Source organism: Oncorhynchus mykiss, chromosome 16, assembly GCF_013265735.2.
Source record: "Oncorhynchus mykiss isolate Arlee chromosome 16, USDA_OmykA_1.1, whole genome shotgun sequence".
Taxonomy (NCBI): domain Eukaryota; kingdom Metazoa; phylum Chordata; class Actinopteri; order Salmoniformes; family Salmonidae; genus Oncorhynchus; species Oncorhynchus mykiss.
The window spans coordinates 53682993-53705217 of NC_048580.1; the positions used below are offsets into that span (position 1 = coordinate 53682993).

Genomic DNA, 22225 nt, shown 5'->3' on the forward strand with positions numbered 1-22225 from the left:
GAATTTGGGCACCTAGGCATTTGAATGATTGATCCCTCTGGGCACCGGTGAAGTTCATTGCTGTGACCTCCAGGACTGGATTATATAACGTTGTCATTTTGCAGTACTGTGGATATGGATATGTTAATGTCAGTGCAAACTAGTTTAGATGAGATTGTGGTGGTATTTCCAGGAGGCATATGAGTTTATTTAGCATAAATCACATGAAGCTTAACATGACATAACTAACTTACTGACATGGATATTAAATGCTCTGTCATATAGGCTATGTGCTCTGTTTTCTATGGGTTGCTGTCAGCATTCTATTTACAATGCTCTTGCATGAGAGGGTGAGAGGCTACAGTGGACCTTACTAAGTGTGGGATAAGTCTAGTCAATCCTCTAGCTCCCCTTAAAAGACTGAAAATATGCTCTCTAAGTAGCATGTTTGTTTATGAGATGAATTCAGTCAATGACATGGGAAATCACACTGGTGTAAAGCAATATGCAGTGTTGTTTGTCAGAATTCAGTGTGATACTACAGTACCAGTAGTGTAGTAACCTAAAAAGTGTTAAACAAATCAAAATATATTTTATATTTGAGATTCTTCAAAGTAGCCACACTTTGCCTTGATGACAGCTTTGCACACTCTTGTAGCCAGCCGCTGTGTGGAGCTTGCAGGGAAACAACCCACAAGAACAAGATACTCTCCCGCCACGACATTGTCTCCTTTGCCAATCGCACGATGGGGCCCACAAAACATGTGGTGTGTTAAAACTACAATCTTCTTCAATCTTAAAGTGTTACGTACCTCTTTAAAAACAGCTAGAAATATTTGATGGATAAACTAGCAGGTGCACTGAAAATGTTGGTGAAAATGTTGGTGAAATCCAAGGCTCTCAAACTCAAATTCTCTCTTCTCGGAGATTCCATTGTAATGTCTGCATGTACAGTGCCTTGCGAAAGTATTCGGCCCCCTTGAACTTTGCGACCTTTTGCCACATTTCAGGCTTCAAACATAAAGATATACAACTGTATTTTTTTGTGAAGAATTAACAACAAGTGGGACACAATCATGAAGTGGAACGACATTTATTGGATATTTCAAACTTTTTTAACAAATCAGAAACTGAAAAATTGGGCGTGCAAAATTATTCAGCCCCCTTAAGTTAATACTTTGTAGCGCCACCTTTTGCTGCGATTACAGCTGTAAGTCGCTTGGGGTATGTCTCTATCAGTTTTGCACATCGAGAGACTGAAATTTTTTCCCATTCCTCCTTGCAAAACAGCTCGAGCTCAGTGAGGTTGGATAGAGAGCATTTGTGAACAGCAGTTTTCAGTTCTTTCCACAGATTCGATTGGATTCAGGTCTGGACTTTGACTTGGCCATTCACCTGGATATGTTTTTTTGAACCATTCCATTGCAGATTTTGCTTTATGTTTTGGATCATTGTCTTGTTGGAAGACAAATCGCTGTCCCAGTCTCAGGTCTTTTGCAGACTCCATCAGGTTTTCTTCCAGAATGGTCCTGTATTTGGCTCCATCCATCTTCCCATCAATTTTAACCATCTTCCCTGTCCCTGCTGAAGAAAAGCAGGCCCGAACCATGATGCTGCCACCACCATGTTTGACAGTGGGGATGGTGTGTTCAGCTGTGTTGCTTTTACGCCAAACATAACGTTTTGCATTGTTGCCAAAAAGTTCCATTTTGGTTTCATCTGACCAGAGCACCTTCTTCCACATGTTTGGTGTGTCTCCCAGGTGGCTTGTGGCAAACTTTAAACAACACTTTTTATGGATATCTTTAAGAAATGGCTTTCTTCTTGCCACTCTTCCATAAAGGCCAGATTTGTGCAATATACGACTGATTGTTGTCCTATGGACAGAGTCTCCCACCTCAGCTGTAGATCTCTGCAGTTCATCCAGAGTGATCGTGGGCCTCTTGGCTGCATCTCTGATCAGTCTTCTCCTTGTATGAGCTGAAAGTTTAGAGGGACGGCCAGTTCTTGGTAGATTTGCAGTGGTCTGATACTCCTTCCATTTCAATATTATCGCTTGCACAGTGCTCCTTGGGACGTTTAAAGCTTGGGAAATCTTTTTGTATCCAAATCCGGCTTTAAACTTCTTCACAACAGTATCTCGGACCTGCCTGGTGTGTTCCTTGTTCTTCATGATGCTCTCTGCGCTTTTAACGGACCTCTGAGACTATCACAGTGCAGGTGCATTTATACGGAGACTTGATTACACACAGGTGGATTGTATTTATCATCATTAGTCATTTAGGTCAACATTGGATCATTCAGAGATCCTCACTGAACTTCTGGAGAGAGTTTGCTGCACTGAAAGTAAAGGGGCTGAATAATTTTGCACGCCCAATCTTTCAGTTTTTGACTTGTTAAAAAAGTTTGAAATATCCAATAAATGTCGTTCCACTTCATGATTGTGTCCCACTTGTTGTTGATTCTTCACAAAAAAATACAGTTTTATATCTTTATGTTTGAAGCCTGAAATGTGGCAAAAGGTCGCAAAGTTCAAGGGGGCCGAATACTTTCGCAAGGCACTGTACCTATAGACAGTAATACGTGTGGAGGAACTTGGTGGAGTTTAGTGTGTGTGTGTGTGTGTGTGTGTGTGTGTGTGTGTGTGTGTGTGTGTGTGTGTGTGTGTGTGTGTGTGTGGTGTTGTCTAGTGCCTTCTCATGGTGTGACCCCTGACTCCTAGGCGGTGAAGGAGCTCCAGACGTCGGCCAGAGGCCATCATCCTGCTGAAGGCCATGATCGAGGAGGTCAGAGAGTATGTTGATGAGGAGGAGTGCGCAATCAGCACTATTTTCAACAAAGTGCAGGTGAGCTGACATAGTCATCGGCCATTTTGAAAACATTAAACTCAACTCAGGGGGTGGCAGTTAACTTAGAAGTTAAGAGCCAGTAACCGAAAGGTCTCTGGTTTGAATCCCAGAGCCAGCAAGGTGGAAAAAATCTGCCAGTCTGCCTTTGAGCAAGGCATCTCTCTGATTCAGAGGGGTTGGGTTAAATGTGGAAGTCTGTTGTGCAATTTCCCTCGATTTCCTCAATTAATCAATGTTGTTTTTTTTTTTTATGCAGTTCCACAAATTGTATTAAATTCTACCACAAGATGTCATTCTTCATGTCCTATCTCATAAAGTAGCTGAAGGTTCAATACCTTGCACAACATTACATTAGAGCAACATTTTATTGACTTATACTGGATACAGTTGTAATGCTCAAGTAGTGCTTTTCATTTACAAACCGAGAGGAAATTTATGTAAATTAGTTTTGGTTGGGAAAGTATTCATTAGAGTACAGTAAATTTAATTTTGAGAGATTTGCAATGCAATTAAATGACCCAGATAATATTGTCCTCTTTTGAATGAAAAACTGTCAGATCGAAAACAAATTATCCTAAGAGCAGCGCAAAGGTGAGAATAGATATTGCTTCATGCTACCTTGCCTGAAAATCATGTTTATCATGTAGCCCTAATGTATAGCCTATGATCAGAGAAACCGTTAACCTGTTATTGTTTGAATGGGCCTTCCGAACAGAGCGCACACAGATTCAGCCTCAATGGTTGCCTCTAGCCATTAAAAATCGCTGTAAACTCAATTAACTCTCGAAGAAGAAGGAAGTCTTACCACACACAGACAAGATGCGTCCCAAATGCCACCACAATCCCTTTATAGTGCACTACTTTTGACCAGAAGTAGCGCACTATATAGGAAATAGTGTGACATTCGGGTGCACAAGGCTTCCTGCTTTGAGAAGAGATATTGAACAGCCTAATGGCTTGTCTAATGCCTGCCTAATATGTATCCTGTTCCACATGTATATATAGATCCTACTGGGAGATTAAGGTGTCCCTGGCAGCAGACCAATATAGATTAAAGCCAAATGAATAATAATGTGTCAGGACTAGCTACATCAGGCTTGCCTGGCACCACTTTCAACCCAGTAGCAAATGAGAACAGCTGCCTCATCTGGCTGCACTCTTACCCACTCTCCAGGTAATATCCTGTCTATGGTATGCCTGTTCATCCTGGAGTAGTGATACATGAAGCCTATTTTTACAATGTCTTATTCACAGTGCCCAACTGTATTTGTAATCCTAATTGATGTTCCATCTTGAGCAGGTGTAATATAATCAACTCAAGCCAATGTTCTCCTCCACCTTGCTAGTGTAGTATGATGCATAATGCCCAATCTGGTTCTATGAATCCAGAAGGGCACAAACCAAAACATTAAATGGAATATTAGCAATTATGAATACAGTCTTTAAGCAAAATTGTTTGACTTTGATATCTGTTATCCAGCGACTAAAGAAGAATAGCAGTTTTAAGTCCCTCTCTCTTGTCATCTTGCCTCCTCAACTGATGTTTGGTGATGTCACATCCCAAATATACACCCCATATGTCTTCTTCTATGTTTCTGCTTTAGATCAACACAGAGTATCGGTCCGAGTTTATTTATTGCCTTGAGTCTCTCTGTTACTGCTGGGCTAAAGACGCTCCGTGTCCATTGCCGGGAGTGTCGGGATGGAGTTTGGGCAATGCCAGCAGACTGTGAGTCATATTTCACCCCTACCATATGGAAATTGTGCAGACCTACACGCTCAAGGGGAAAATGTAATCAGCATGTTATTGATGTTCCCAATGAGTGAAACCTCAACATTCAAGACAGTATGCTTATTCTTTCCAAATATGCTCGTCATGTTCTGAAATAGCCAGCGTAATATGAGGACACCCCTACCTGTTGTGTAAAAGACATTATGTAAATATATTTATTTATTGTGTTAATGTCCTTCTGTCTCCTCAGCCTGCAGTCATCCCTGTCCGTGCCCTGCCACTTCCCTCCCATCAGTGACATGTCCCTGGGTTCATCCATGGTGCCGAAGCCCACTGCTATATCATCACCAAGGTCCTCCTGGTAAAGTTTTGGGAGACCCCATTTACTGAGCACTGTCGCAACTCTGAGAACAGCTACAGGGTGAGTGAGCTTCTACAACATTTTAAAGTTACTGTACAACTCTGATACCCATTGTTACAACATTACTGAGGGATTTCACAGCCAATCAGTGTTTTTGTATGTGTATTTGAAATGTGTCATGAAAAGATCTGACGTTCAGAGGTGCCTGGTTTATTGATTTCTATGAAGGCGCTACACTAAATCTGAGGAGGTGGGAATCACCAAAGCAATGACGATTCTGAAAAAAGTATTCAGACAACACTGTTTATAAATGTAACCCAGCTCTCTTTTTAAGGCTCATCTCCATCTTGTTATCTTTCCCCTAAGTCTGGGAGGATATCTTTCAGAGGGTTGCAAATGAACAGAAAATCTATGAAGGTAAAAGAGGTTTTGTTTTTCTGTTAGATAAGGTGAAGTTGGTGTTTAATATACTGTATGTGTCCATTCTGTTTTCTGCCCAGCTTCATGAGCTGACGCAGCTAAAGGAAGAGAACAGATACCTGACCACCATCGCCAGGCAAATCGGCCCCTACATCCGATCCATCGCCAAGGTGAAGGAACGCCTTGAACCCAGGTACTGGAACCAAGCCACTGTAACTACTGTACATATCACAAACTACAACATTATTTTGACTAACAAGTTACTCTGGCAAATGTACAATTTGAAATGTTTGTTTCTATCATGGTGACCATGTAAGACATGGTGTTCCGTGAAGTATTCTCTATTCAATGTTCCCACAGACCGAAAGAGCCTAAGGAGCTGAAAGATGACAGTACAGAGGACATGCTGAAGACCTGAGGACACCACTATGGCCACAGATACTAAACAAACCATTTTAACAACACAGATGTAAGCTAGCTAGATTACTTAACTTGTTGGAAGAATTGATCATTGATTTGAGTGAGAACTAACTTCTTTGTTAAACCTCAACTTTATGCGCAACAGAAATGACTTGACCTGTACCAGATGATAACCACACTCTCAGCAACCTCTCTGACGAGGCTGCCCTCAAGAACAAGAATCTACTGGCCAGGGAAGCAGAAAAACAGAGATTTGGAAGACGTCTCCCTAAGCAACTGGATGGGGTCATGAGACTTCAATGTGCTCACCCATAACTTATGTAAATTATATTGAATATAACATTTACATGTTTCTAACATTACCCATATTAGGACTACAGTAGCAAACCCATGAAAGAAAACAATGAAAGGAAGACAATTTTCTTAGGATAAATTTTATTTAATTTCACAGGACAAAGTTGTTCAATCAATTCAGAACATTTCAGTCAAGTGAATAAAAGTAATCAGCCAAGAGAGAGATAAATATTCTCTCTGCATGATACATTTACATTACCTGTAATAAACTGTAGTATTGTTATACTGTAGTGCAACAACTGACTTTTTCCATGTTCAGCTCAGCTGGATCATGCTTGGAGCAGTAAACAGTTGTACGTCTGCAGCCAACAATGTGCTCTTATATTATTGAATCTACAGATAATCTTCTCATCTTTATTCATCTAATACACATTACTTTTACAGTGCTCGACTGTCCTCATTTCAGAAACTCTAAACACACACACACACACTCACACACTCTTGTCTTGTGCAACATACAGTTACAGTGCTCGACTGTTCTAATTTCAGGAATTCTCTTTCAATCACACACACACACACTCCATACAGTCTGGGCATACAGAGTAGAGGGCAGAGGCAACCTTTCACCTGAGACAAGCGGTAGTTCAGGAGGAAGCAATGCTGGGTTGAGCTTATCGCAAAGGAGACGACCTTTCCTCTGAACCCCTTAGCCATAGGAATGCATCTATTGGTTGGTTTCAATACAAATGAATAACAGGTGGAGTGATGATCAAGTGGTGGTTGAAAGAGAGACAGTCTTGAGTGCATTTTAAAGATGACTGTACCATGTGGGTGCCCCTATAGTTAAAACCTTATGGAAGAAACAACACCCCTGATTCATAGTTTATATACCAAGGAACAATGTTAAAACTTACAGCAGACTGGAATAGAACAGTGAATGGATTGTCAGTGTTCATTATGTTTTCATAATTCACAAAGTAGACATTTCTGACTTGATACGCTGTACCGATTTGGAAGAATCAGAGAACCAGGCTGCAACTTTCCCAGGTTGTCAAATTAGCAAAATATTAGTGATTGTGCAGCCTTTTGATCCTGAGTGGACATGGGATGTGAATTTAAAATAAATCATTATTTTGTGTAAGGATAAATCAATATTGAAAGTCTGGGCTGATACCTAAAACCAATACATTTTCATAGCATACATTATTTTAGTAACTTTGACATTCATTAAAAGGCCTTTTTCTTATAATTTATGAAAGAGCAAAATAACTTAAGGGGAAAAGACCATGTTGCAAGGGACCCCATTTCCGTAACTTTCGGGCATTTTTGTAAATGTATAACAAAGTCACTCAGAAATAAATGTTTCTTACTGGGACAGAACACACATGTGTGTGTGTGTGTGTGTGTGTGTGTATGTGGACACCTCTTCAAATTAGTGGATTCAGCCACACCCGTTGCGGACAGTTTAAAAATATATATATATATTTTAAATCGAGCACACAGCCATGCAATCTCCATAGACAAATATTGGCAGTAGAATGGCCTTACTGAAGAGCTCAGTGACTTTCAATGTGTCACCATCATAGGATGCCACCTTTACAACAAGTCAGTTCATAAAATTTCTGCCCCGCTAGAGGTACCCCACCCCAGTCAACAATAAGTGCTGTTATTGTATAGTGGAAATGTCTAGGAGCAACAATGGCTCAACCGCGAAGTGGTAGGCCACACAAGCTCACAGAAAGGGACCGCTGAGTACTGAATCGCATTGCACATACATTTTTTAATATATTTTTTAAATGGCCTGTTTCTCGGGTTGCAACACTCACTACCGAGTTCCAAACTGCCTCCGGAAGCAACGTCAGCACAATAACTGTTCGTCGGGAGAATCATGAAATGGGTTTCAATGGCTGAGTAGCCGCAGACAAGCCTAAGACCACCATGCGCAATGCCAAGTGTCAGCTGGAGTGGTGTAAAGCTCACTGCCATTGGACTCTGGAGCAGTGGAAATGCATTATCTGGAGTGATGAATCATGCTTCACCATCTGGCAGTCCGAAATCCAAATCTGGGTTTGGCGGATGCCAGGAGAACGCTACCTGCCCCAATGCATAGTGCCAACTGTAAAGTTTGGCGGAGGAGGAATAATGGTTCGGGCAAGGCCCCTTTCCCCTGAAGGGAGATCTTAACGCTACATCAAACAGTACAATGACATTCTAGACAATTCTGTACTTTGTGGCAACAGTTTGGGGAAGGCCCTTTCCTGTTTCAGAATGACTATGCCCCAATGCACAAAGCGAGGTCCATATAGAAGTGGTTTGTGGGGATCAGTATGCAAGAACTTGACTGGCCTGCAGAGCCCTGACCTCAACCCCATCGAACACGTTTGGGATGAATTGGAACGCCGACTGCAATACAGGCTTAATAGCCCGACCTCACTAATGCTTTTGTGGCTGAATGGAAGCAAGTCCCCACAGCAATGTTCCAACATCTAGTGGAAAGCTTTTCCAGAAGAGTGGAGGCTGTTATAGCAGCAAAGGGGAGACCAAGTCCATATTAATGCTCATGATTTTGAATGAGATGTTCAACAAGCAGGTGTCCACATACTTTTGTTCATGTAATGTATGTATGAGGGCTGATAAATTTAGTATCCAGGGCTCTACATAAAAAAAAAAATAATGGGTAAAACTGGTGCTCCAAACTTTAAAACATTAAGTGCACAACCTGAAATGTTAGAAATGTCCTTGTCCCAGAATGACCCAGCATGCACCGTGCGGCCCCATTGAAGCCGCATGGGCGACAATACAATTCCAATGGGGTTTCCCCATCTCAAAAGTATCTCTGATATGGGTCAGATTTTTTAAACTGTTTGTATTAGAAACAAGCAATTTTTGCTGTAGTAAAGGTGCAAGCATGACACTAACGAATCTGCACCCAGGAAACAACTGTACAGTGAAGCCTTACCATTACAACTAATTGTTATAAAAATGTACTTTCTTCCCGTACCGGTACTCCCAAATTAAAATTGCAGTTCGCACAGCAAAATATTTTTGTTGCATATGCAACCAAATTGGGTCACACTTTAGAGCCCTGCGTGCATCCCTAATATTGTGTAAAACCATTCTGATGTCAACGCTGAGGCCTAATAATGATGACTCTGTGATATGACAGACAAACAAGGAATAGAAGAAACTCAACCAGGCTCATTACAGCACTTCTGACTCAGTAACCAAAGCTAAAATCAATTCAGCATCCACTTAAGGCCAGGCACCACAGGCTAAAATGTTGCACAAATCTAGCAATTTAGAGTTTTGGGGGAGGGGGGTATTTGTCAATTAATATTAGTATTTTTAAAAAGTAAAAAATATCCAAAAGGTTTATAAAAATATTTGTGTTAGTTTATCATACTAACATCAAAGTGTCATGAACTGTAACCACTTTTAAATGGACATACATTCATAATTTGAATGCTCACTACATTGAAATCACACATCGCTTAAAAGTCCATTTCTTAGAGAATGATACTTTGAAGATATGGTGATTGGGTGTAAGGTAGTCTTAATTCAGTCCTTGTCTTACTGCCATTTCCTGAAAAAAATCACACTCTTCCCAAACGCCAACTTATTTTCTGTGGTTATCTTTAGATGTATTCTCCAGACTTATACATTGGGAATTGTTGATATGTTTATGACACAATCAGATGTGTATGTAAATTCAGTCCTAGAATGTCTTAACAAAATAAAACCAAAATATTTAGGTTGATTTTTACTTCATCCAGTGTCCAGAAAAATGGGTTTGTTTTATATGCAAATATTTAATGGTATTACCTCATTTGCATATTTGTATACAATTTTTCAGAAAAAAGGACCAAAATATTATAGTGTCCACACTCAACTGGTAAAAGTTGATTGTAATATGATTAAGTGGGGGGGGGGGGGGGGGGAATACCCTATTAGGGTGTGGTGCCTGGCCTTAAGATACTCAACTCCTCTCTAAGGAAAAAACAGAAAAAGGAGCCTTCATCAGAACATTGGAGATTAAAGAAAAATACAAACTCAAGTCTCTAGTAGTTAATTTAACCAAACAAAAGAGAAAACAGAGGTGGTTGAATATATGGGGGGGTGTGGTTTCTTTTTGAGAGTCTACCCAGGCCTTGGGGGTGGTATGGGGATGGGAGCCCTTCACAACACTCATAGGTGTCAGTCTCTGTGAGCTCTAAGCACCCCTGGGGGCAACCACAGGAGCTAATCCACAGTACGCTGACCAGGGCTGCCCCTCACAGTGCCTGTCTGTCTGCCTGCCATTTTCATACATCCAGGACTCCATCTCTCACACCTAGGAGCTGTTGATGCGGATGCCCGAAATAAACGGCAGGCCAGTGCCCACCTTCTTTTTGTACTCCAGGTAGTCCTCTGCAAAGAAATGGATGAGAGAAAGCTCCTCCTCCTCAATCCGTTCACGGAAGAAGCGCCAGCTTGCCATGGTATAGCCCGCGATGCAGACAGGGTTGCACAGCATCACCTGGAACATTGGACATAGAAAAGTGAAATCAGCGTAGTGGGCTTGACTAGAACATGTTTAAGAAACAAACATGTCTGGATTCTTAAAAGGGAACAGAGTTTAGCTTGTGTATTAGCCTGCATGCTAATATTGCTGTGACAAGGGTTGCAATAGTCTGGTAACCCAAGACTACAAGGATTTCCAGAAATCGCAGTTGGAGGATTCCGGATTTTCTGTTTCCAGGAATATTTCTACCGAGATTTCTGAAAAATCTGGACATTTTGGGAACATTTCCAGAATTTTGCAAACCGTGCCTTGCCATTCAAGAGTTTCCTTAGCTATTGACAGAATAGGCTGGTACCTGTGTGCCAATGCTCCAGTAGAACCATCCCACGTAGGAGGGGTGTCTGAAGAAGGCATAGACCCCATCCGTGACCAGCACGTGGCTCTGGGCCTTCTCGTTCTGGACAATGTGGTTGAAGTTGGAGCCGGCTGTCAGCATGGCAGACTTACGCAGGAAGTCCCCACACAGCACCATCACCAGGCCCACCAGGCTGAGCCAGCTCAGCTGCTTCAGCTCTGAGACATAAAATGCACAGCCTATTAAGACATTTAACTCCTACTGTGACAACATGTCATGCCCATTTCAACTGAGGCATTGAAAAGTTATTGGCTACATTCCAGGCTGACTACAACGCAGAAGCCTGCACGACTGCAATTGATGACGTGGCACATAATCATTGGTTGATGCAATGCAACACAAGCAATGTCGTCGGGCTGAAACACGGCCATTGACCCCAAGTGTGGTATGGAGGACAGACCTGGGACAGTGAGCTTCTCTATGGTGAACTCCACCCATGAGGACACAGCAGCCACAGTGTACTCCACACTGTGGTTGAGAAGGAATGAGTCCAGAGACAGGCTGCGGGGGTTAATGATGGCTGTCACCAGGTACTCGGAGTAGTGGAAGAAAGACAAGGAGCACATGTACCTGCAAAGACATGCATTGACTGAGAACTATGCATAACACGTATCGAACTAACAACGGTAGTATTGTGCGCGCGTATATATATATATATATATATATATATATATATACACACACATACGAGAGAAAAAAAAGGCAGCGTCCGAGAGTATCAAAACCCTAGTGTATCATGGGTAAATTGACTGACTGATCTACAAATAATAATAAGTTGTTATTTATGATACAAGGTTCTTTGTAGATCTGTCAGTCGCCTGTAATATTGAACAAACCCGGAAAGTGTGTGTGAGAGGAGAGAGCATGTACAAAGGTTTATTCATTACGGAAACCATTTAAGAACCAAACAGAGCAAAACTAGAGTTTTTATTGGACAAACAAAGGTAGGTACTTCCCCATTTCGTTCTGTTTAAGAAACTTTTTGCAAGAAGTTTTTGCTTACCAGCCAAAGTGTGTCCATGTGGTTTGGGAAAAGCTTATGATCAAGCCACACCCAAAAGTAAAGCCAAGGAAGCAGGCTCGCACAGCAACCTGGGAGAAAGAAGAGTATGCTTAGGAAACATTTCTACCTTCAATTTGTTTAACTAGCTAGTTATCTAACTATACAAGTAGAAAGCTGGCTCCAAATCAATAGCTACACAATAACACAATAACACAATAACCTACTCTTAGGCATAGAATATCTGTCTAACTTCAATAGTGTTATCTAATTTACAGTTTAGGGCTCTATCTTTAGCCAATCAAGCTGACAGCTGTCTCAATCCAATTCAGATAATAGGATTAGCTAGCTAGCACAACATATTGTTAGGAAGAAGAGGGGCAATGAAAGTGTACCAATAATTTAGATAGCTAAAGCCTAGCCATCTGGCTGCCGTTTTGGCTAATGGGCAAATAAAATTGAAATCAAGATGGCTAGCTATCTAAGGAGTTTAGCTAACGTTATAGCTATCCATCTTCTTTCAGACGTTAGTTAGCTTGCTTACCTTATATAGAGGTCCCTTGTATATGATAAGCAAGAAGCCATTGATAACAGCGATATACACAGCAATAGCTATTTTCCCCCTCACTCCAGTGAGATAGTCGAATACCCAGTCAAGATGTCCAGCGAATGTTCTAATAAGGGGAATTATAACAACACCCAGTCCTAAAAGAAAGCTTATAATACTTATTTTCCCCTCTAACACCAACTTGCCTGCCATGATGAAGTACCGTTACTCCCTATGGGTTCTCGCGAGTTTTCCACAATGGCAAAATTTACTCACTAATCTTGGCTGCGTTCCAGGTGGTCACGCTGCGCAGATGCATATGATCACTTCATCATCACACACACTCAGCAGGAACCACATCAATATGGCAGCAATCTTCTGAGAACGCCTGGGAAGATTTCTTTATTCTATTTATGTTGTTCCTGACACGTTAAACACTTCTCTAGGCGTTGTGAAATGTGATCAACTTCGCAGCGCGACTCTAATAAAGACTACCTACCTGGAACGCCTATATACGTGACGTGACAGACGACGTTTACAATTTATTGGCTGTAGATGGCGCTTTAAAGCCATTTAATCAAAGGTCACTTCTTGAACCCCAGCAAGAAATGTTTGACCAGACATCACTTTTGCAACTGTCTAGCAGAGGACATAGCACAGAGCAATGACTGCATATATGAAAGGACAAAGCTCTTGATCACGTGACACCATTCCTTCATAAGCGAAGAATCAATAGCGCCACAGAGTTTCTAAAAGACAGAGGCACAACATCGAGAGACTTTCGTGAACGCTTGCGAAGCAGACCAAGCAAACCAGACCGGGGGTTTGAGAAGTAAATGACCCAATGAGAGAAGTGAAAAATTACTCATTATTTGTTAGTTTTCTAAAAGTACAACCTACATTAAAGCCAATGTCTTAAGTAGTTTAACATGTTATTACTCCAACCTCGTGAAATTGACAAACTGCCACATTTATTTTTTATAGGAGTGCCCTTGATTTGACAGCACGCGCATCTGCAGTTCGGCGCGAGATGCCTACATAACCTAAAATTAAGACCAAAAAGCACTTCTTTTTTTTAAATACATTTTTACGATATTGCTAATTTTTACTTTGTTGCTGTGGTAACTAGTGGAAAACCGTTAACCCCAATGATGACTGATAGGGGCGCTGTATTCAAATTAAATACAATTTTATTGGTCACATACACATGTTTAGCAGATTTTATTGCAGGTGTAGCGAAATGCTTGTGTTTCTAGTTCCAACAGTACAGTAATATCTAACAAGTGATATCTAACAATTTCACAACAATACACACGTAAAGTAAGGAATATATATGTTTGTTAACCTTTATTTTACTAGGCAAGTCAATTAAGAACAAATTGTTTTTCACAATGACGGTCTACCCCGGCAATGCTGGGACAAATGTGTGCTGCCCTATGGGACTCCCAATCACGCCTCTTGCACTGAGATGCAGTGCCTTAGACCGCTGCGCCACTCGGGAGCCCAGATGAGCAATGTCGGAGCAGCATAGACTAAAATACAGTAGAATAGAATACAGTATATACATATGAGATGAGTAATGCAAAATATGTAAACATTATTAAAGTGACTAGTGTTCCATTATTAAAGTGGCCAGTGATTTCAAGACTATGTATATAGGGCAGCAGCCTCTAAGGTGCTAGTGATGAAGCCACTGTGCAGCCATCTTGGTACTCCTCCATTGAAAAAAAGATTTTGGAAGCTATAGAAATGCATTTATTAATGTCTACATTTGTTTTGACATGTTCATTCTATTACAGACACCTTAATGCTTACTTTTACTTTTATTATGTTAGTTAAACATGAAAAATATAAATTATACAAATACAATCTTAAAGTATAGAGTACTGTTATTGTCTCCATTAAAAACATTTCTTAAATCCATGTCATTTTGTCCTTAACATTTAATTTAAATACTGTAAAATTCCATAAATTCCTATGGAGTCCTTCTCCTACTGGGGAGTGCCAATATGGCCGACCGGTGGCTTCAAAGCCTCTCTATGACCAATACATAGTATGAGTAATCCAGGGCGCGTGTGCTATTGTGCATAAATGTATTTTGTCCCCCTACACCAAACGCGATCACGACACGCAGGTTAAAATATCAAAACAAACTCTGAACCAATGACATTAATTTGGGGACAGGTCGAACAGCATTAAACATGTATGGCAATTTAGCAAGTTAGCTTGCACTTTCTAGCTACTTTGTCCTATTTAGTTAGCTTGCTGTTGCTAGCTAATTTGTCCTGGGATAGAAACATTGAGTTGTTATTTTACCTGAAATGCACAAGCTCCTCTACTCCGCACATAAAACGGCCGACCGAATCGTTTCTAGTCATCTCTCTTCCTTCCAGGCCTTTTCATGTTGAACTTATATGGTGATTGGCATCTAAACTTTCATAGTATTACCACGACGACCGGCAAAACAGTCCGTATCACCCACGTGGGTATAACCAATGAGTAGATGGCACGTGGGTACCTGCTTCTATAAACCAATGAGGAGATGGGAGAGGCAGGACTTGCAGCGCGATCTGTGTCAGAAATAGGAATGACTTCTATTTTAGCCCTTGGCAACGCAGACGCTCGTTGGAGAGCGAGCAGTGTGGGTGCAATAATTGAATAACATGGATTTCTAAATTTATTTTGCAACGCTCGCGCACCCGACGTGTCCAGTCTGGTCAGCATGTAGACACATCAATGGTTAGACCGGATGACATGTTTCTGCACCGGATGTTTAGCTACCCAACGTCACCATGACATCGCCTACAAGCGTGATCTGGATTTTCTATTGGTGTAAAAAAAATACTGTCCTGCTCCTCTCCTCTCTAACTAACTTCCCCTCACAATCCCTTCAATTTCCCCTAAATCCCGTTAGTTTGGCTGTTTAGCCTACCTTAATTATCCCTCACCCATTATAGCCCTGCCATTCCCAACCAATCAGAGTGCCTGGAATGCTGATCTTGACACCGCACCCGCCCACTCAGAGTTTTATCGTCGTCTGAAGGGAGAAGACGCATGTTTCTGAGGACCTTTAATTGTCGACAGTAACACAAATGTCTGAAGGTTGTGCATGCATTGAAATAACCACAACAATAAGATTCCAAGTCATTCGGATTACCAAAATCATATGAACATCCTCAAATCGAAACAGTTGTGTCTGTGTGGTGGAGACGATCAAGACTACAGTGATGGGCCTCAGCATCATGTTCTAACCAGACAGCACTATAGAGGTCAGAACCAAACCAATCACTTATAAGTATATAGTGGAGAGGGCGTTCACAGCTGACCACTAAGATTGCTGAGGGCATACCAGCTAACTGTTTTTACGTAGTCATTCTAGACAGATTTAGTGACCAACAGTTTTTTACATGGTCCGTCATTTCTCCGGATTTAGCTACCAATAGTTTTGACAATTGGAGAAGCAGTTTCTAACTATCTTCATACTGTACTGTCTTTGATAGTGCACTGAAGCCATTGAGCTATTGTAAGAACTGGAGAGACAGCCTCCAAGATGGCCGACCGTTGAAGTAATCTACAGTGCATTAAGAAAGTATTCAGACCCCTTGACTTTTTCCAGATTTTGTTAGGTTACAGCTTTATTCAAAAGTGTATAAAATAATACCCCATAATGACAACGCAAAAATAATGTTTTAGAAATTTTGCAAATATTAAAAAAATACAAAACTGAAATATCAAATTAACATAAGTATTCAGACCCTTAACTCAGTATTTTGTTGAAGGACCTTTTGCAGCGATTACAGTCTCGAGTCTTCTTGGGTATGATGCTACAAGCTTGGCATGCCTGTATTTGGGGAGTTTCTCCCATTCTTCTCTGCAGAACCTCTCAAGCTCTGTCAGGTTGGATGGGGAATGTCACTGCACTGCTATTTTCAGGTCTCTGCAGAGATGTTTGATCAGGTTCAAGCCCGTGCTCTGGCTGGGCCATTCAAGGACATTCAGAGACTTGTCCTAAAGTCACTACTGCGTTGTCTTGGCTGTGTGCTTAGGGTCATCTTGCTTGAAGGTGAACTGTTGCCCCAGTCTGAGCTCCTGAGCGCTCTGGAGCAGGTTTTCATCAAGGATCTCTCTGTACTTTGCTCCTTTCATCTTTCCCTTGATCCTGACAAGTCTCCCAGTTCCTGCTGCTGAAAAACATCCCCACAACATGATGCTGCCACCACCATGCTTCACCGTAGGGATGGTGCCAGGTTTCCTCCTGGCTTGGCATTCAAGAGTTCAATCTTGGTTTCATCAGACCAGAAAATCTTGTTTCTCATGGTCCGAGAGTCCTTTAGGTGCCTTTTGGCAAACTCCTAGCGGGCTGTCATGTGTCTTTTACTGAGGAGTGGCTTCCATCTGGCCACTCTACCATAAAGGCCAGATTGGTGAAGTGCTGCAGAGATGGTTGTCCTTCTGGAAGGTTCTCCCATCTCCACAGAGGAACTGTGGAGCTCTGTCAGAGTGACCATCGGGTTCTTGGTCACCTCTCTGACCAAGGCCCTTCTCCCCAAATTGCTCAGTTTGATCGGGGGAGATGTATGACCTTGAACCGATTATGTTAAAATCGCACACAGGATCATTTAGTTGCTAATGGCAGCATGCAGTACCCCGGTCGGCCTTCTACAAAATGAACTGTAAGAAGAAAATATGCATTTATTACCCAGATAAGACTGAGTATCATTTACATAAAATAGTAGACAGAAAAGCAGCACTTCTCTCATTTGTTTGTTGGCTACCAGCAAAATAGCCATATGCAAACTGTGTGTTGGGTTCGGTAAAGTTGAATGTGTGCCTGCTTGCATGTATAGGTTACATGAACATACGAAAAGACTGGCTAGTAGAGCTGCACATTAAGGACTATTATGTTATTTGGGAAATACTTATTAAATAAATGTGATGTACTCTTTATCATGATCCATAGTTGTCAAGTAATTTAGCAATAGAGAAGAAATGACTGAGAATGAACAAAAAAAAGCAGACAATTTTTTTTAACAATAAATGTTTTACATTGCATATCAAAAATATAATTTCACTTGTGATCTAGCCTACCATGAGGCTCTACTGTAGCCTATACCAGGGGCGCAACTTTCACTGGGGAAGGGGGGACATGTCCCCCCCACATTCTGAAATTGCATTTTTGACCCCCATGGGTTTATCAATGGAATGTGATACCAAACAAGGCAAAGGCGTGCTTTAGGACCGCGTGGACAACTCCGAGCGGTCGGGTAGGCTGTTTGGAGTGTTTATCCGACTTGATAAAAATAAATAAAAAGATGTCCCCCACACTTCTAAAACCAAAGTTGCGCCCTTGGCCTATACTATACTTATTTCAACATAAGCATAGGCATAAAAAACAATATTGTTCCTTTTGTATGAAGGAATATGGCTTTCCATTTCAACTCTTTTTTTCAGAGAGTAGTCTTCAATGAACATCTCTGCAAGGAATACTAAAGCAATTCATGCTTTTCTTAAGGCCTAAAATGCAAATTTTATGGTTATTTTATTGACCAAAGAATGACCCAGTCTGGACAGCATATACATACAGTATGGAGACTAAACTCTAGTTTTACAAAAGACCATAGATTAAAAGTCAATCACTTTATCAATAATAGTCTCTGGAAAAATATATACATCATTTTATCGTTAAAAAAATATATCCCAATCATTTCAGTTGCAAAATAGTCCACAACAATTGACATAGTCCACATCTTTAGTTCTTCCAGAGATAAAGATGGATTTGGTGTGAGAGTAACTTTGCATAGGCTACAAAAACTGCTCATGGTTACTATGCTCAGTCCCACTGCTGGTTTTGGTGTTTCCATGGAGATCCTAACTGGATAAACAGTGGGGCAACATCTTCAACAGGTAATGGAGACAGTCGTAGAGTATCTCTAGAGTACTTTGAGTAGCCATTGTGGAAGAGAAGGGGACTCTTGACTGAGAAGCAGACAGTCTTGTCCCACACGTCTGTGCTGGAGACCCCGTTGTGGCATTGGCTCTTGAGCTCCGTGTAAAGTTTCTCCACCCTGTCAGTGCACTTTCTCTCTTTACCACTGTGGGAACAAAGAAAGGAAACATATGTTAAATAACCTTAGAGTATATACCTCCCATAAGATGAATTGATCAACATCTTCATCAGTTTAATATCCAGGTCCATTTGATGTGGTCGTTACCGGGTCTGTTGGTCCTTCATGCAGGGCTCTACAGTGCGACCATTTGACTCACATATGAGCTTAAATATTTTGATGTGTGACCTGGAATTTAAATGTACGATTCTAGCTTTATTACCTCAAATATTTTTCATTGTGCTCCTACATTTCTTTGTGTTCGCCTATAGTTTTCAACTTAGGCGCACACATGCTTCTTGTAAAAAAAGGTCAGCATAGAGCTCTGTCATGTTGAATGTGCTGTAAGATCTTTGTGTTTTGCCTGCTTTGAAATGAGGATGACTCTGTGTATTTCATGTGGCAATGAGAAGTGCATGAATTAATTAAATACAATGGCCCTGATTCAAATGAACAGGTTGGAGGTGCCCTTTAAAATGGTATTGCTAAAATTGATATTAGTAATTCGCATTGACTATTTGATTTGGTGGTAATAGTATAATTAAGCAATAAGGCCCAAGGGGGTTTGGTATATGGCCAATATACCACGGCTAAGGGCTGTTCTTATGCACAACGCAACGCGGAGTGCCTGGATACAGCCCTTAGCCGTGGTATATTGGCCATATATCACAAACCCCCGATGTGCCTTTTTGCTATTATAAACTGGTTACCAACATCATTGGAGCAGTAAAAATAAATGTTTTGTCATACCCCTGGTATACGGTCAGATATACCATGGCTGTCAGCCTATCAGCATTCAGGGCTCGAAAACATAACATAATATAAAATCATACATTTTCATGTATTAGTCAAATAGTCATCATAATATCTAAAAGACTTTGAAGTTTGACTTTTTATTTTATTTCCTTCTCTTACTTTCTCACTCATTCTATTTCATCTCCCTGTTTCTCACAAAGCAGGTCTCACATGGTCCATTGGGTGATAAGTGTCCTATCTGTCCAGATGGTGTTCCTGTGAGATCCCTATGAGAGCCTTGTTGACTGCACTGTGCATGGGCAGTAGGGAGGAGGGGGGCCCTGGTCACTCGAGCTTTGTTTGACGGGGCACACTTCCTTTGTGTGTTCGCCCCAGTGTCATTAACACTGAAGTGTGGGAAGCACAGGAGCACGGCGGCTCTCACGTTCCACTGGGGCAGGAAGGGGGAGCGTGTGACTGGGACACAGGCAGAGCGAGCAGGTGTGTGCTGTAGCAACGCTGGCAATCTATGTCTACATGTGTTGGTTTCCAAAACTCAATTCTGGATATATACTGGGTTACAATGCAGACTATTCATGGCAGTTATGACTGTGCAATGTTTATAACACATAAATCTACTACCTGACAAATATACAGATCACACCAAAGTTGAACATAAAACTTAATGTTGCCCAATCACCACCCCATTAATACATCTTTACATGACATGGCACCAAAGATCCAAGGGAATGAACAGATCTTCATGGATCTCAAAGCAACCTGTTTGATTAAGCTAGTGGACACACAGTAGCCCCATGAGCTATTTGACTCACAGTCCTATCTCAGTCTCACACCCACGTGTGCCCTGTGCCAAAGCACTTTGTGCTCACCCTTTATTCTGTGATCCTGGCAAGAGACGAGCACACTCCTTCCTCTGGGGTCACCACTTTCCCAGATCCACAACGCGGCGCCATGTCCGCCCCCCTCCCTCCACTCCCTCTCCCTCCCTCCCACCCATCCCTCTCCCTCACCATCCCTCCACCTGCTCCCTGGAGGCACACTCTTTGTCCCCTCAGCAATAAACACTTCATTGAGCATGTGGCAGCACAGCATCTATCAATGCCATTCCCAGCCCTCTCATTGGCTCCGGACTGTGAGAAACTCCAACAAGCCCAAGACCCACACATTCATATGGAGATTTAGGAGTATAAATAGGAGGGAGAACCAGAGGAAAGACAGTACATATCCAATTGGCTCTTTACTGAGACTTCAGCTCAACAGAACTACTACTGCTATATCCATTGGCACCAACTATGATTAGACAGATGACTAACCCTAAGCAGCACCTCTCACTTACTAAGGTAAACAAATGCTTTTAAGTCTTTGAATACATAAATACATTTCTTTCTTATTCTATTGCTGTTGATACTAGTACAGGGCAGATCAGATTGACTAAATTGTTCCTTGTTTTCTCTTTGTGCAGATAAGGAAGCCAGTGGTGGAGAAGATGCGTAGGGATCGCATCAACACCAGCATCGAGCAGCTCAAGTCCCTCCTGGGTCCCGAGTTCCTCCGCCAGCAGCCCGACTCCAAGCAAGAGAAGGCCGACATCTTGGAGATGACTGTCTATTTCCTGAGCCGCCAGCAGCAGGCAGGAAGTTCCTCCACTGCAGCAGCCAATGAGGGCTACTCTCGCTGTGTGCAGGACGCTGTCAGCTTCCTGTCTCAGTGTGAGGTGAAGACACAGTCCTACAGCTCGCTGCTGAGCCACTTCCAGAGCCTGCAGACATCCAGCCAACACAGTCAGGCTCCCTGGTCCTTCTCCCCGCCGGGCTCCCCAGTCCACCAGGCCACCACCAAGGGTGTGATGAGCCCCGTCTCCCATCCACTCTGGAGGCCCTGGTAGAGCAATGCTTCAAACGTTTTCATGTCAGACAAACGGAATTGGACAGGCCAGTCTATATTATGACAGGCATGGACAGTGGTGTTCGGAGTGACGAAGGTCTAATTCTTTTGCATTTGGCAAGAGATGCTACGTCGATAGTCTTCATCCAGATGAAGCAAGGGCATATTTTGCCAGTATTCCTTTGAAAGGAAGGATTCTATGAAATGATTCAGATTGGTTTGGGATACATACTCTGTATATGAAAATGTACACTGAATTAACAGTGTTACTATTATGCATGTTCTTGTCTGAGAACGATAACTCTGAAAGTACAAACAGAGTTAAATTATGCTAATAACATACTTTTATTGTATGTCTAACCCATAATGGGTTGCTACTGTTTCTTTGGTGTCTGTGACACCACCTGTTTTTTTTGCATTTAAAAAAAAAACTATTTACAATAAATTGTCACAATGGTACAATGTATCAATTTGGTGATGTATGAATATTATGCTACAAATGGATCCAATGAATCTACTTTAAATGTACATCATGTCATGATTATGTAAAATGTATGTTATTAATAATACAAATATTCAATGTTCATTCTAACTTCGAAGAGACCCCATTCATAAAGGGATGTTGTGTATTCAACACGAGTTTGTGTAAGTTTGTTTGTTTGCCTTTATTGATTTAAATTACACTATTTGGAGTGACATGTCATCAAGCTTTTGAAAATAAATTAACTTCAATTGAAGTTTCTCAACATTTACATTTCTGGTTCTATTTTCTCTGTCGTATCAACTCATATCTGCACAAAGTTCACCACCCACATCCATTGTGATGACATCAGTAGTATGGCTAACTTTTCCATCCACAAATTTATAAAGACGACAATATACTATCTAGTAAGTATATTGATTGACTATATTCACAAACCTAAATCTAGATTGTGAGGAGCACCTATCCCACTGCCCAGAGAT

General features: G+C 41.5%; 2 protein-coding genes across 2 annotated transcripts; one reads left to right on the forward strand and one right to left on the reverse strand.

Annotated features, from left to right (window-relative positions):
- Positions 1 to 6179: 6179 nt before the first annotated feature.
- Positions 6180 to 12772, reverse strand: LOC110492296 (protein-S-isoprenylcysteine O-methyltransferase). The gene is made up of 5 exons (XM_021566501.2): positions 12516 to 12772; positions 11975 to 12063; positions 11372 to 11541; positions 10912 to 11129; positions 6180 to 10571 (listed from the first exon to the last, which is right to left on the reverse strand). Exons 1-5 carry the CDS (start codon positions 12729 to 12731, stop codon positions 10386 to 10388), a joined length of 879 nt encoding a protein of 292 aa, XP_021422176.2. The 5' UTR covers positions 12732 to 12772; the 3' UTR covers positions 6180 to 10385.
- A 7667-nt stretch (positions 12773 to 20439) lies between these two features.
- LOC110492297 (transcription factor HES-5) lies at positions 20440 to 22012 on the forward strand. The gene is made up of 2 exons (XM_021566502.2): positions 20440 to 20718; positions 20841 to 22012. The coding sequence occupies exons 1-2, from the start codon at positions 20671 to 20673 to the stop codon at positions 21261 to 21263; spliced, it is 471 nt and encodes a 156-aa protein (XP_021422177.1). The 5' UTR covers positions 20440 to 20670; the 3' UTR covers positions 21264 to 22012.
- The last annotated feature ends 213 nt before the right edge of the window (positions 22013 to 22225 follow it).

Coding starts and splice junctions, on each gene's coding strand:
- LOC110492296 (XM_021566501.2), bottom strand. CDS start 12,731: ATGGCAGGCAAGTTGGTGTTAGAGGGGAAAATAAGTATTATAAGCTTT. Junction 11,130..11,371: donor AGAGAAGCTCACTGTCCCAG/GTCTGTCCTCCA, acceptor TTTATGTCTCAG/AGCTGAAGCAGCTGAGCTGG. Junction 10,572..10,911: donor ACTGGAGCATTGGCACACAG/GTACCAGCCTAT, acceptor CCAATGTTCCAG/GTGATGCTGTGCAACCCTGT.
- LOC110492297 (XM_021566502.2), top strand. CDS start 20,671: ATGATTAGACAGATGACTAACCCTAAGCAGCACCTCTCACTTACTAAG. Junction 20,719..20,840: donor AGCACCTCTCACTTACTAAG/GTAAACAAATGC, acceptor CTCTTTGTGCAG/ATAAGGAAGCCAGTGGTGGA.